Source organism: Neolamprologus multifasciatus, chromosome 7 (assembly GCF_963576455.1).
Source record: "Neolamprologus multifasciatus chromosome 7, fNeoMul1.2, whole genome shotgun sequence".
Taxonomy (NCBI): domain Eukaryota; kingdom Metazoa; phylum Chordata; class Actinopteri; order Cichliformes; family Cichlidae; genus Neolamprologus; species Neolamprologus multifasciatus.
The window spans coordinates 33,157,162-33,171,986 of record NC_140445.1 but is presented as its reverse complement, the minus strand read 5'-3'; the positions used below and the strand labels follow the sequence as shown (position 1 = coordinate 33,171,986).

Genomic DNA, 14,825 nt, shown 5'->3' with positions numbered 1-14,825 from the left:
TTTCCTTATTGAACATATTTTGTTATATATAATGGTGAATATCAAAATTAAACAGTACAAGTTATCAAGTTATTTTCATTCACATTTGAAAACGTGTATTATTCATTTAAACCCGAGACAGTCATAAGAGAGGCCCAGTGTTGTCACAGAGTCTTCATTCATACTGTAAACTGGCAGTCATCCCCTAAGAGCAGACTACAGGCTTAACAGTTTTCTGCATGTTTGCAGGCTTAAATGTGTGTGTGTGTGTGTGTGTGTGTGTGTGTGTGCGTGTGTGTGTGTGCGTGCGTTTGTGGACGGGGGGGGGGGGGGGGGCAACAACTGTCTAATGTGACGTCGTATGTACTTTGATTCTTGCTTTTCTCTCAAAGCATTACAAAAGAATGTCATGTTTTGTGAGAAACAAATACAACTTTCTTTTTTCAGAGTTTTCCATCTTTCTTTTTCGCTTTCTTTGTTAAAATACATTTATATGTTTTGTTTTGGTGGAATATAGTACTTTACATCACAGTAAAAACAAAGTACAAAAGGCAGCCAGAATGGAGCAATGCTTCAGGCTCCCAAGAGCTGGATTCATTCATGTATTTTGGTTCCCCTTTAGTTTAGCATTAATAATTGGTCTCTGTATGTTATACATAATATACTATACATACTATAGACTATATATATGCTATTAACGTGTAATATGTTTATTTTGTTTATCCCTTAATGGGGATTTTTTTTTTTTAAATATTTCCTTTTCATTCACTGTGCAGAAAGAATAATACTAGAAAATACTTGAGTGTAGGTTCTTATGCTCACTTTATTTTTTTATAGGCACTGTTAAAAAAATGCACCTTCCTGTACAACTTTTGGCCTCATGATGGTGATGTGCAGATCTTCTTTATTGCTTTAACATAATGTAAAGTCCATGTATTTTTAAATTGTATTAAACGCTGGGTACTTATACAGTCACTAAATGTATCTTTGATTTGACTGAGAGATTCACTGCCGTCACTGTCTTTCTGTCCCGTATCCCACAAACTGCAAACTGTTGAGACTGCTTTCTACTCCGAGGGGATGACAGTGTTTGCTGACTTATATAGGCAGATATATATAAATATCTGCTGTGACACTCTGTTTACATAGATTCTTGTTTTTCTTCTTTTTGTCATACCTTTAGGCGAGTCAATATTTTTTAAGACTTATCATAGGATCATCTTACTTTTACTTTTTCCTATAATGTTCATTTGTGATAAAGCATAAGATGATTTATTTTTACAATTTGGTAAATTACTTTGTGACATTTTAGTTAAATATTTTTACTTTAAAGAATAAAATAGAAGAGGTGAATACAGGCTACAGAAAGTCACCGAGAGCTTCCATGACAGAGGGAGCACAGGGAAAGGTCAGCTACTGGAAGACACAGAGATAAAACTGATTACGACTTCTTCCTGTAGTTCTGAGGTTTCTTTCACAGTGCACTTTTTTTTTTACCTGGCAGAAGAGATAAAGTACAACTCCATTAGCCCATTATGATATGAAGTTTGAAATGTGCAAAAACTAAGTGATTATAAATTATGGTTGCATAACAGGGAAGAAAACATTTGTCCCAGGGAATTTACATTCATCTGACACCTTTTACACATCTTGTTAATAGCAGCTGGATCCTTTTTGCCTAATCTTGCTCCTAACTCTAATCCTGTTCCATCCCCAAGGTACACTTTTGGGTTAAGATCTTTTAATGTTTTTTAATGTTTAGGAAACCAGTTTGCAAATGATTTGATTTTTGATTTTTACAATCTTCTATTGTCTGGTTTTGGTGAGCTCGTGCAAACTGTAGCTTCAGATTCCTGTTCTTAGCTGACAGGAGTGACACTGTGTGGTCTTCTGCTGCTGTGGCCCGTCTGGTGTTTTGTGTTTAGGTTTGCTCTTCTGCTGACCCTGGTTGTAACTAGTAGTTCTTTGGGTAACTGTTGCCTTCCTATCAGAATAAATCAGTATGGCCACTGAGTATATAGTAGTTACTAGAAAAATAGATGGCTGCTGTACTACTTTTGGCCTCACGATGGCGGTGTCTTGCTAGACAACATTAAAGCTAACACAAGTAACCATCTTTTTGAATCCTCTCAGTCTGACTGAAGGAACATTATTTTTTGTACAGCATTAACAATCTTATAAAATCTGATATTTTAACAGTTGATGAACATACAGTTGTTCAGAAAGACAGAACCACAGTTGCCAGAGGCAAAGAGGAGTGGTCTCTGCCCCTCCCAAAAATGCAAACTGACTGTCACCCCCTCAGAGAAGAGAGCAGGCTCAACAGTTTTCTGTGTTTACCAATGTAAATATTTGTCTATAGTGACACTGTGTTTACTTTGATTCTTGTTTGTTTTCTTTTACTTTTTAAGCGAGTCCAAGGCTTAACACAAGATTTTAACAGTCATCAGTAGCATCACTCTTATTTATTTATTTATTTTTTAATTACATGCATAGGTGTTCTGCAACTATACAGTATAAATGATCAAACTGTTGGTTACACTGCATGCTTCCATTACAGGAAGATATATACTGGAAACACAGAGATAAAACAGATGATCACTTTCTCCTTTATGGTAGACATTTTGCTTTGGTGGAGCAGATAAAGCAGAGCTGTATCATAATCATTAACTATGACTCTATAAAGTGCTTACATACTGGATGACATGAACAGAAGAAAGGCTTTAATGATGCCGTTAGTAACACCTGCATGTACGTTTCCTAACGTCCTAGTGTCCTATCCCAGTAGACGTTATTGTGGCTCATTGTTTCATGATAAAGAGGAGGGGATAGAAGACACACAAGACTCTGACTGACAATCTGTTGTGTGCTGTGGTGAAGTGAAGATTTTTTAGTCTTTCTGCCGTCCCTTTTTTCCTCTAGGGGGGCCATCGTCCACTGGATATCCAACCAGCTCTTGGTGGTATCTGGCTTGAGGGCCTCTACACTCCTCCCTGTCTTGCTGCTGGCCTGTTCCAGCCGTTACAACGTGGGGAGGCCATGATAAGGTTATCAGTCGGCCTCCACAGCTCAGTTCACTCTGGAAGAGTCTGCTGCCCACAGATTTCACCCCTCCTTTCCTCCCACTCATTCTGACTTCTCACTCAGCACATCCCTTCTCCTGTCAACTCATCTCAGCAGCTGGCGGTTTATCAGCTGTAAAGGAAATCTGTATTTATGGTCATATTTGGATGTGTTATGTGAACTTCAGGCCACACCTACAAAAGCCCAATCATTTTCTGTATGTAAATCACAAGATTAGTATCAGTGATTTCTTTTACTGCTCTCTAGTTCATTTAAAAAGTGTCTTTTGTATGTTTTCTAGATGCTTATTAATGCTGAAAAGACCCTAAAATAAATCAATGACCTGCTGTTACTTTCTGTCAAATGTTGCATGACCAGGTAAAGATATGAAGGAATTTATTTCCCTGTGTTATTTGATTTAATCATTTTATTTATTTTTTTGTGATTTTGTGTGCCTAATGATTAATGGTTAATTTAGTAGATTAGCACATTTCAGTGAAATCAAACTTTCAATCCCCCTAGTGAGTTGCCCAATATTCCCCAGAGTTTTATAGCATAAATAGGGAAGATCCCATACTCACAGAGGCCTGTGAGCTCCTTCTGTGTGCAAGGCATAATGCAAATCTCTGTGTTTGCTTTATACAAGAGGCCATTGTGACAACTCGTTCACATATTAGTTTTCCATTTCAGGCATGGGGAAAGAGTTCGAATTAGGGTTTGCTCTAAAAACATGGGATAATATTTAACATTTAACAACAGGAAGCTTAATGTCTGTGAGGGCCCCGAGACAAAGACAGATTCTTTCTCCTAGTGGCTGAAAATGTAACACTGTTCCTGGCAATGATCAAATATTCCAGCAATCAGTGTTTTCACATTATCACTATGTTAAAATTCAAACTTTCTGCTCTTTCATTTGATGTATATATGTATATGTATTCATAGAACAAAAATATGGTCACTGGTAAGTTCGACACAGTACTCAGGCAAGCCCAGTGTGCTTCATCGTCTAGAATATGTGCAGTCACATGTGCAGGAGCCTACTGTAGTGATTCATTAGTGTTTCTTACAGTACCACAGCAGGCTTCATCCTCTGGGGACTATGCCTGCAATATTCCTAGAGACTGATGAAAAATTGGAGATAAAACCTGAACCTGTAGGATCTCATGGTGAGGTCATTAGATGGCTCTGCTGTGTTTCTTAAACCACTTTTTCTGGTATGGTTTAGTCCTACTTGTTGAACTACAAATCAAGTAGTTTTGAATGATCACTTTATCCTCTGATAAAAGGCTTCTATAAAGATGGCAACGCTTTTTTCCAGCATATAATGGTCCTTCCAAGGACCATAAGAGCCTCTGAAAGGCTTGAAAAGTCACCAGTTCTCAACCCAGTTGAACTGCTAGGCAAATATTTTGGACCAAACTTTAAAGAGCTCTCTGTCACCATCATCAGAACAACAAGTGGGAAAATATCACTGTTGAAGAAGATAGATTCAAGAGACTTTAAGACCCTTATCAGCCACGGCCAGTGTTGGGAAGGTTACTTTTAAAATGTATCCCATTACAGATTACACAATACATGCCCCAAAATGTATTCTGTAACGTATTCCGTTACGTTACTCAATGAGAGTAACGTATTCTGAATACTTTGAATTACTTAATATATTATCATGCTTTTTACAACTACGTGAATGTACTATTGCTGTGATTTATTACTGTTACTGAAGGTCCGCGGCTCCGAACCGTAGTAAAGGGACCTCTGGCTAATACGGTGGGTTCTGTGTCGGGCTTGTAGCTGAAAACTAGCTTTACTTTGTTGTCTGGGTCAACTTTGCTAGCGAGAGACAGAGAGAGGCGTTGAAAGGCTGCTCCAACGGAACTTATTGTTTCGGAGGAAAACACGAACACGGTGTACAGTCGAGTCTTAATAGCTTACTTACAACTGGGCTCGTCAGGCTCTCTTCTTGGCTGCAGTGGTTATTATTATATTTACATGCTTCCAGCTCCCGTTTTTGGTCGATGACAGCTCGTACTTTTCCTTTTTCTCCCTCCCTCGCTCACAGACACATAACGTGTATGGCAGTCCATTCTCCCTGCAGCACGGACTACACTGCCTATGATGCTACATTCTTTAGAGCTATACCGGTAGCATTCTGCCTATTAGCTTAGCACAACAACAACAAAAGGGTCTCTCTCACCCAGGAAACACGCGGAGAGAGAGCGTCACTCTGTAACCATGGCAACCATAACGCTACCACCTGGTACAACAGAACGTAGCTGTCAAACAAAACCCAAACAGTCCTGACCCGTCACAATATGAAACAGGGAAGTACCCCCGTGTAATCCATTTATTTCAACAAAGTAACTGTATTCTAAATACCACCTTTTTAAACGGTAACTGTAACGGAATACAGTTACTCATATTTTGCATTTTAAATACGTAACGGCGGTACATATATTCCGTTACTCCCCAACACTGGCCACGGCTAAACACCTTATATGGAGATGTTTTTTATTTATTTGTTTGAATTTTTTGTTTTTATTTGTGACGTGAAAGACCAACAGACTGGCCCACAGCATTAGACTAAAATAACATGAAGCTGTATCATCTTGATGAATTCTCAATCATCCAGGTAAGTAAATCTCCAAAGGTTGAATCTGCTCATGAAGAAGTCACTTGGATGAGTGACGAAACATTTCTCCCACTGAAAACGCTACGTCCAGATGAACAGAATCAACCTTTGCAGATTAAGCTGTATCTGCTTTTAAAATAATCTCAAGATCTCCTACTGGAAAATAAGCCATGATTAATTACTAACCAATGTGACTTGTTTTGTACAAAGAACCTTGGTTTGGCAGGAAAATATAACTACATGGCTTACATCCAAGACTGCTGGCCAACCAGGACATCCCAGCAAGTATTAACACTTATCATTGCTTACAATTTTGTTTTAATTATGGTGGAAAGACAACACAGTGAAAGAATCTTCCACATCAAAATAATATTTTATTACCTGCCTGTACTTAAAAAGATCAGTTCAGGAGCTGAAGAGCCAATAAAGGTTACCATTGATAAACTAAATTAAAATATTGCAGTGCTGAAGCTCTCCTTATAATTATTGACAGTCTGGATGCAACTTGAATGCAACATGTTGTTTCTGCCTCTAAAAAAGACGAGAAGCTCCCTCATACATGCTAATCTGTTTTTTTGTTTTTCTCATGACTCTCGTGGAACATTTTGTAGGTGTGTCCGTTTGTACACGTCATCCCTGCACTTATCTAGAGGAAGGCAGGACCACAAAACTGTGCCACTGGCAATCAAATAGTATCACACCCCGACGTTGTGTGACAGCAGTGGTTGTGATCATGAGGCATCTGCCCCCAGTCCAGTCTTACAGAGGAAATCTGTTGACAGTTTGTTTTGTATTTGTTTTTTTCTGTTTGCCGATGATGGATCGTTGGCATATCACACAAGCCTGACTCCACAGAGACAACAAACCTCTAGCTTCCTTGTGTTTTTTTAAATATATTTTATGTCTTGTATTTTAGCACTTGCAGTCTATATATATTTTACACCTCTGAGTTATTTATGAACCGGTCCAAAAATCCACCTAAAAGAAGTGATTATACCAAAATTTTGAGTGCATAGTAATACATTCATGGTTATTATATTTTAATGCTTTACACCACATTGGCTGTCACACGTTATGTCCTATAGTAGACACAACCTTAACAGCCATAATTGAATAGTATAGTCATGATGGTGAGAGATCTGGTGTCATTAAACTGAAACTAATAAAACCACTCTTGTTCAGGGTATTTTCGGCATGATATTATGAAGAACAACGAGCTAAAAAGGCAGGAAAGCTATCTTCTTAAATATTAAATTGTTACACTAAATCTGTGAGACAAGTCATTTCAATCCTAAATCTGTGAATCACCAGGAATGTCAAATAACAAGAGGAACAGGGAAGGGATGTCAGCCATAAAGCTTAAAAAAGAAAAAGAAAAAAGGGAAAAAAGTCTATCCCTTGTTTCTGGGATCAACTGTCACAGCCAGAGCAAGCTGGAGATGTGTCTTGTGGCACAAGTTTTGTTTGGTTACTGGTATATTACAACAGTAATGACTGAGAGACCTGTGACGTTCCTGTGATCTTACAGGGAAAGACACACCACTAGGGGAACTCCCGCTCTGTCTTCCATGAATATGTCATTGATGCCTCAGGCCTTCATCCTGCAGAGTTTCCAATGTACTGGCTGAGACTCATTTGCATAGATCAAATTTGCAAGACAAATTCAGCGCTGTGCTCTATCACCTCGCCTGTTGCTTGTGTCTGTGAGATAGAGACACACTCGGTACCTGCATGTGGATTAGGGTGTGTTGTTCATAACACAAAGAGCTTATGTTTTAGTCTTGATTTTTTTTTAAAATTTGTTGGTTTGGTTATTTGCTGGATGGATCAGATTTGGCAGATAACTGTTGCTGCCAGTGCTGAGACTGTTTCTGGTGTATGATTCTGACATTTGACACCACCGGTCAGACAGAAACTTGAAGCCATTTTACAGACATCTGAGACACATCAAACAAGTACACTCAAAATATTTCACTGTCCTGCACTCCATGCAAACGTGCATGGATTTTGCATATCTTTACATACAGTTTCTAAAAAATGTTGTTTTGTGAGAGTATTTCTGACTGTTTCCTGTTTAGTAGATTTACAACTTTGAGGATACAGCACCTCAGGCAACAAGATATACAAATCAACTGTGGCTCCCACTTTGGTCACACACAACTTTAACACAGCTGCTATGTCTGGCAATTGTGTTAGAAAATCAAAATTACTCCCCTTAATTAAGGTTTTGTATGTCTCTGCTTCCATGTGGGATTGTTGCAGACACATGCAGGCATGCATGCTACCTTCATGTTCTCCGGTTTTCCCCCAGGCTTCCCCAGGCAGCACCACCCCTCCTCTTTCAGGACCCATGTCCTGTTTGCTCGGTTCCACCCAAGATGATCCTCTCCTTCCCTTTCTGTTGGTTTACCTGGGCAGGATTTTGATTTGCTCAGTCTCCTCACACCCACAAGCTGCAGCACCAGTAAGTCTAACTGTTGCAGAGGATAACAACAGACCCTACTGTAATATCAACAAATTTTGCATAGAGACCTCAGATTTGTTTGCCTGACAGTAAGCCCTCATGTTTCTACTCGTCCCTTCACAAACACTGATTTCTGCACCACTAACACAACTGAATACACACTTGCTCTTGAATTTATAATGTATGTTTTTATACTTTTTGTATATCTATTTATCTACAAGCCATCTAGTTCTTTAACTGTACAGTGGAGAGCTGCTGTATGTGGGAAACTGAGGTTGGTAAACTCAGACGTACATACAATAACAAAATATGTAATGCGCAACATTTTTAATATCAATGAAAATTGGGGAACAGATGTGAATTGTTGCAGTTTGCATAGTGGAAAAACTGTAAGACTGGAGTCTTGCAGCGTGCCAGCTGTTCGTCTTTTCAGTCTTTTAGGCCCATGCATTGTGGATATAGATGCATGCATTGAACAACAGAAACTATTCATTCTAACATACCAGTAACGATCCACTTACCTGAAAAACTGATATCATCATATTTACATCACAGCATGGCAGGGAAGGTGGGGGTGGGTGGGAGCTTCAACTTTGGGTTCACTTTAAATGTTCACAGTGCTTCTTTAAGTTCTTGTCAGATTTAAACAGAGCAGGTGAAGATCTGATTTGCATTTAGCAGCTTAAACCTAACAGGTTTGGTGTTTGAGGAGGGCGGTGTGTCTTCGTTAGAATCGCCATTTGTTTGTTGAAGTAAATCCAACAGGCTGCCTGGGTGTGGTTAGAGCTGAGTAAGTAATCGGTACCTTTTCAACAACCTTTTATTAATCCCTGTATCCCATTAGGCTGAATGCACTGCAAAGGCCATTTAAAGGTGTGTAGGGAAAACATACAGTATGTCCGGGCAGACGGTTTGTGTTATTCTGATTTTTACTGAGATTACAGAGCTCCTTTTTGCTCTTGAACATCAAACTGGACGATGTATTTGCTTCTAACTTTCCTTTAGCTGCTTTCTAGTCGACTCTCTGGAACGAATGGCTCCCTGCGCTTGGATTTGCATAATGTTCTGGGTGTTATTTGAATGCAGGATAACTCCACTACACACTATATCTAGTCTTGCGAGAGATTTCCACCTGGGGCCTGAGTCACAGTTTCATCCTGTATGTGTTTCTAACTATGAAAAGCAGAATAAACCAGTCGGGAAGGGAAAGTCTGTTTACAATGTTCATCACACTATGTGTGTATTTTACCGTGAGGTGACAAAGGACCAAGTATTATATTTTGCCTCATTCAAAAACAACAACCACAGACATTTGAGATTGCTTCAATATTTATTGGACTCTAAGCAATGGAACATTGCAACACTGCAACAACACAATGAAAAGTGCAACAGAATAAACATTCATTCATATCTTGAAAGATTTCTTCCAATGTAACTTACATAGTGCCTTTTAACCTTAACTGGGTTCTACTGAGCATATTGTTAAATATTATTTATCACACAGGTTAAAAAACAACAACAACAACAAGAAAGAGAACACTTCCTCTTCAGTTTATGCCATGCTGGCTCTCGTGGTGCCTGCGCAGATCAACCTTGCGCTGGAAGCCCTTTGAACAAATGTCACACCCGAAGGGCTTAAATCCTGTGTGTTTCCGGCTGTGTGTGATCAGGTTGGAGCTTTGGCTGAAAGCTTTGCCACAAACTTGGCATTTGTGAGGTTTTTCACCTACAAAAAGAAAATGAAACACACAGAAGGACACGTGCCGTAAGAAATCTACACCAGGGATATCAAACTCATTTACATCATGGGCCACATACAGCCAGCTTTCATCTTAAGTGGATTGGAACAGTGAAACTCCCATTTTTGTCAGTTTAAACTGCATTTTACAGGAGAAAAGGAAGCACAATGTCCACAATACATCTCAGTTTTTCTACATAAGAAAGAAATACTGCTGGAGTGAATGAAGGAAATCTGTCAGTACAATTAAAAAAGGTTTAAAATTACAGAAAAAAGTTCTGGTAGCTCACTCCCCACAACTCCCCAAATCCAAAATGTATGCCCTTATACATATTTCCCAAAGCTGTCAAGTGGGCCAGACTGGAGTCTTTGCCAAGCCAACTCTGGCCCCTGGGCCTTAAGCTTGACACCCCTGATCTGCACAATCAAAACTTGGACAATTTTCAAGTGATTTGTATAAAATTGTTATAGTTTTCTTTTCACCGCTTCGGTAAAATCAGGTTTTCCAACATTACCAAAAATGGTGCCAAGCGTTTTCGTCATACAGATAACATTTTTCATTAAAACCATGAGAGAAGAATCAGGCCATTGTTCAGATTTGTCAGAGACATACTGGCAACAAATATAAACTACAGTTCCTTTTACAGAGCTCTGTGAAGAGGAAACCCAGATATGCAAATCAACAGGATATTTGTTTAAGCTTCTTTTTCTGATTTATCAGCAGTTATATTACTCCTAGAAATAGTCCCTACATGCTTGACCTGGAAAGCAGGTGATTGCTGAAGATGGATCATATGCAGGGTCACACTGATGGTCACAAACTGTGAGAATGTTAAGACATTTACCAGTATGTATGTAGGTGTGCTTTTTCATATCAGATTTCTGATGAAATCTCTTGCCACAGTACTGGCAGGGGTAAGGCCTGGTGTCGGAGTGGATAAGCAGGTGTGTCGAGAGCGTGGATGAACGCTTGAAGGATTTGCCGCACATCTTGCACTCGAAACTTTTTTCCTGATCAAGGACAAAGACAAAAAAAGTGAGGCACAATAATCAGTTAGTGAATAAATGTCAGAAAAAAGTGTCTTTAAAAGTTCATTCCAATAATTTTAGTAGATTTTTGGGACCTTTTGATGGGAAAAATTGTAATAAAGGAAATGTATATGTTCATATTTCCTTCATTGTTCCTACTTTAAATGATCAAGAGCATTTTACGAAAAGGAACTATAGTTGTGTTCACTAAATGTAAGCATGAATCTTGAAAGCTGTCAGCATATCAGACAAGTAGAGTAAAAAATTGAAGCCTAATCCACACAAAAGATTTAAAGGCCAAGATGTGTTGTCCTCTGCATATTCAGGTCCCTAAACTCTTTTAACACTGAAATAATTCCTGCTTCGTCAGTATACCTGAGAGTGGACATTCATGTGCTGCTCCAGGCTGACAGCATGACCAAATGTTTTTCTGCAGATGCTGCAGCCAAACGGCCTCATTCCACTGTGAGACCTTCTGACATGAACCTCCAGTCCATGGGAAGTTGAAAATACCTAGAACACAGTTTGCCCTTAATTGCACTTGTCAGTGGAGTCAAAGTGACAAAGTGAAAGCCGTGAAATATGTCTGCACCTGACATAACAGCTTCGCGAGCTGCACAACCAGTTTTAAGCCTTTGATCTTGGCCTAAGCTGTGGTACCTACCTTGTCACAGGTGATACAGTGATAGGTGTTCGAAGAAGGCGAGTAGTGAGTGCTGCAGTCTAGAGGCTGCTGAGGCTGAGGACTACGGTTGATGGTGGTGCTGTACAGGTTACTGGCATGCTGCAGCACTTTGGGGCTGAAACTCATCTGACGGAGCTTGTAGGAAGGAGACAATGTCTCCCAGGCATAAGGCGACTGTGAGCCATAAGGTTGGAAGTCAGCTAAGTGAGGCTCTGAAGGGCACACATAAGAGACAAAAAAAGCATATCTTATCTTTGTTATAGATGCCTTTTTAAAAAGTTTGCATCAGGGGTGTTTTTCCAGTAGCACAAATTTTTCAGTGGGATGGTACAAGGTTTGTGAAGACTGAGCTGCGGAGGGTTCATTGGAAATAGTTTAAAAAGGCTTGAAAATTGTTTGAAATTCAGCAAGTTCTAATGATTTTAACTGTGAATAGACCAATAGCCTCTAAAAGCATGCATCAGATGACATGGCTGCCACGTAACAACAGTACACATATGTTGGATTCTTTTAGGTGGCAGAAGTTAAAAAACTTCAGTTAACCTTTGAAAATTAAGTAATTAGAAAATAGTTGGCAGTGAAGAAAACCACTGTAAGACATGAAAGGGCCAATCCAGCCTAAAAATATATTGCTTTATATCTGTTAAATCACACCCTTGTCATTTTTTCCTCAATCTCGTAGATGTAAGCATAAGGCTATAATTCTATTTCAGCATGAAAGCATGAAATATTACTGTTTTTCCTTATAGTATTTTTCTTGAAAACAAAAAGGATCCTGTACATTAAAGATGTACATATCTGTTACTTATTTGGATAACATGTAATGCAAAATTGAGTGGAATGCCAGTGCAAACAGAAACTTCTACACATGAAAAACAAAGCCAAGGTGGAAGTGCTGGATACCTCCTAGCATGAAAAACATGTTTAACAACTGATATTAAAAATATATGCTGACAATGGAGCTGAATATTTTTACAGTGCATTCACCTATATACTGGGGTTAACTGGACTGCTGTCCTGACACAGAGACAGCTGTAGCTTTTGTGCCTTTTCATGCTCATTAATGGAACAATCTTTATTCTTTCTTTAAAAAAAAAACAAAACCTTTTATTTATCCCTTAAGAGTCAATCTTTTTCAGAGTAGACTTGGCCAAGACTGCACACCATTACAATGTTACAAAATAAAAATCAAATTACCTCAAAACACATCAAACAAAATATTATGTCAGAGTCAAAATAATACAAAAACAAGGTCCAGCTTATGAATAGCAGTTACACTCTTCAGTTACAGCAGTCTGATTAATAATCTGATTGATAACCATGTGGTACAGACCAAAGAGTTTGTACTTCAGGTTTTGTGAGTGAAATTAGTGTTTTGTTAGTTAGCTACTCAGCCTAAGGGAATAACTTTTAACCCTTTTTCATCCGAATAGGCAAATCTTTAATAAATAAATAAATAAATAAATATATAAAACTGTGGTCAAAATGCCAACTTTGAAGCTTTAAAATGCTTTCCAAAACTAATGGGCCACGTCTACTTCCACCTCTGATATGCAGTCTCTATTCCAGCCTAGTCTTTTGACTTCCAGATGGCAAGTTTTTAAACTCACCTGGCAGGTAGTACGGCTGTGTCTGAGTCATGAGAGGTCTGCTTGGCTCTGGGTGAAGCGGTAAGGGACATTCAAGCTCCGGTTCCTCCTTAGTAAGTAAGCGGGGGTCTTCAGGGGAAGATTGCCCCTCTGACTTAGGCCTGTCTGAAATGTCTGTGGTCTGAACGGCTGCTGGGATTTCTGCAAATCCAAAACAAAGTGAAGTTCGGTTGATTAGAGAGAAAGTAAATCTAAATGAATATCTTCCTTTGTTCAATTAGGTATTTTCTTTAATAAGAAAAAGCTACAAATAACATCAGAAGTTTTTTTTTTGTTTTTTTTAATTTGCAAAACAAATAAAAATTTGTTTAAGACGGCAAGGAGATTTGGGGTTGCGATAAAAAGCAGTTACACCCTGCAGCAGTAATTTCATTTAATTATTTTAATAGTGCCCCGTTCTTCACCTATTCAGATCAACTCACTTCTTTTTTTAAAGACTTACCAGATGTTGCGGAGGCCTTCGAGTCATCTTCATCGAAATTTTTTTGCCTGTAGGAAGTGAACTTTTTGCTTCTTACCATAAACGACAGAGGCATGGTGATCCTAGACCGGAAAAGTATAATAATTAAAAATATTTTTTTTAAAAAGGTGATCGAGGCTTTTACGTAGGCTTTTACGTCAACGTCAAGAGTATAACAATAAATAAATACACTTAAACTCCCGGAAATTCTCCTCTTATTTGAATTTTAATTATCTCAAAGCTTCACATGAGATGATTTCATTGCGTCTAATTATTTCATACCGTTAAAAATCCGCGAAGATTAGGAAAAAAGAAAAAAGAAAATGTCCCCCTGCTGATTTTGTAGCTCCTCGCAGCTTCTAGAGACGAAAACAAACGCAAACGGGGGGAAAATAACCCAGTTAATATTTCCTTTTTTCTGGAAGAAAAACAAGTTTCAGAGGAGAGATGCGTCGATTCCAAAAGTCTTTGAAAAGCAGTGTAAACCTATCAGGTTTATACCTCCCGCTCACCCCCTCCCTGATTTTCAATCTCGCAGCGGAATCTGACTGTGGTTTTAGCCAATGAAAAGGCCAAACGGCAGGTGGAAATTTGCTTAGAAAAACACAGGGCCTTAGGAACAGTTATACAAAGCACACAGTACTCACAGGACCAAAAATGCCGGAACTAAAGGCAAAATATATGTGCAGTAGGTTTACAGAATAAAAGTGATATGCTAGGCGAATTATTATTTGTTTCTTCTTTTTTTTTTAAAGGCTTTTAGACTTCGACTGTCACCAGCAAAGCAAAACCAAATTCAGCTGAATAAAAAAAAGCTTAAAATTAATAAATATAAGCTGGAATTTGAAATACAAAACGAATTAATTTAATAAATAAATATTTTCATCGCTCCGTGTTTGATTTACAGGATTTACTTGCAGTAAAGATGTATGATTGCGTGCAAGATTTAAACGGCTAAAAGATCATATGAGATTGTAGGACCTCCAAAGATACACACACCAAACCAGTCCGGGAGATTAACCGTGTTGACTCTTTTCGTGTACTTTTATCGAAGCTTGTCTTTATTCGTGTATGACAGATTTCCCGGCAGTCTGTTTTCGATTCACACAAGAGGAGGTCCGAATGACAG

At 38.7% G+C, this 14,825-nt stretch overlaps 1 protein-coding gene across 1 annotated transcript; it reads right to left on the bottom strand.

The window, feature by feature from the left end:
* Positions 1-6,819: 6,819 nt before the first annotated feature.
* Positions 6,820-14,219, bottom strand: gfi1b (growth factor independent 1B transcription repressor). The gene is made up of 7 exons (XM_085166890.1): positions 13,979-14,219; positions 13,679-13,779; positions 13,198-13,377; positions 11,567-11,799; positions 11,278-11,415; positions 10,719-10,884; positions 6,820-9,861 (listed from the first exon to the last, which is right to left on the bottom strand). Exons 2-7 carry the CDS (start codon positions 13,770-13,772, stop codon positions 9,683-9,685), a joined length of 990 nt encoding a protein of 329 aa, XP_085023016.1. The 5' UTR covers positions 13,773-13,779; positions 13,979-14,219; the 3' UTR covers positions 6,820-9,682.
* Between the last annotated feature and the right edge of the window lie 606 nt (positions 14,220-14,825).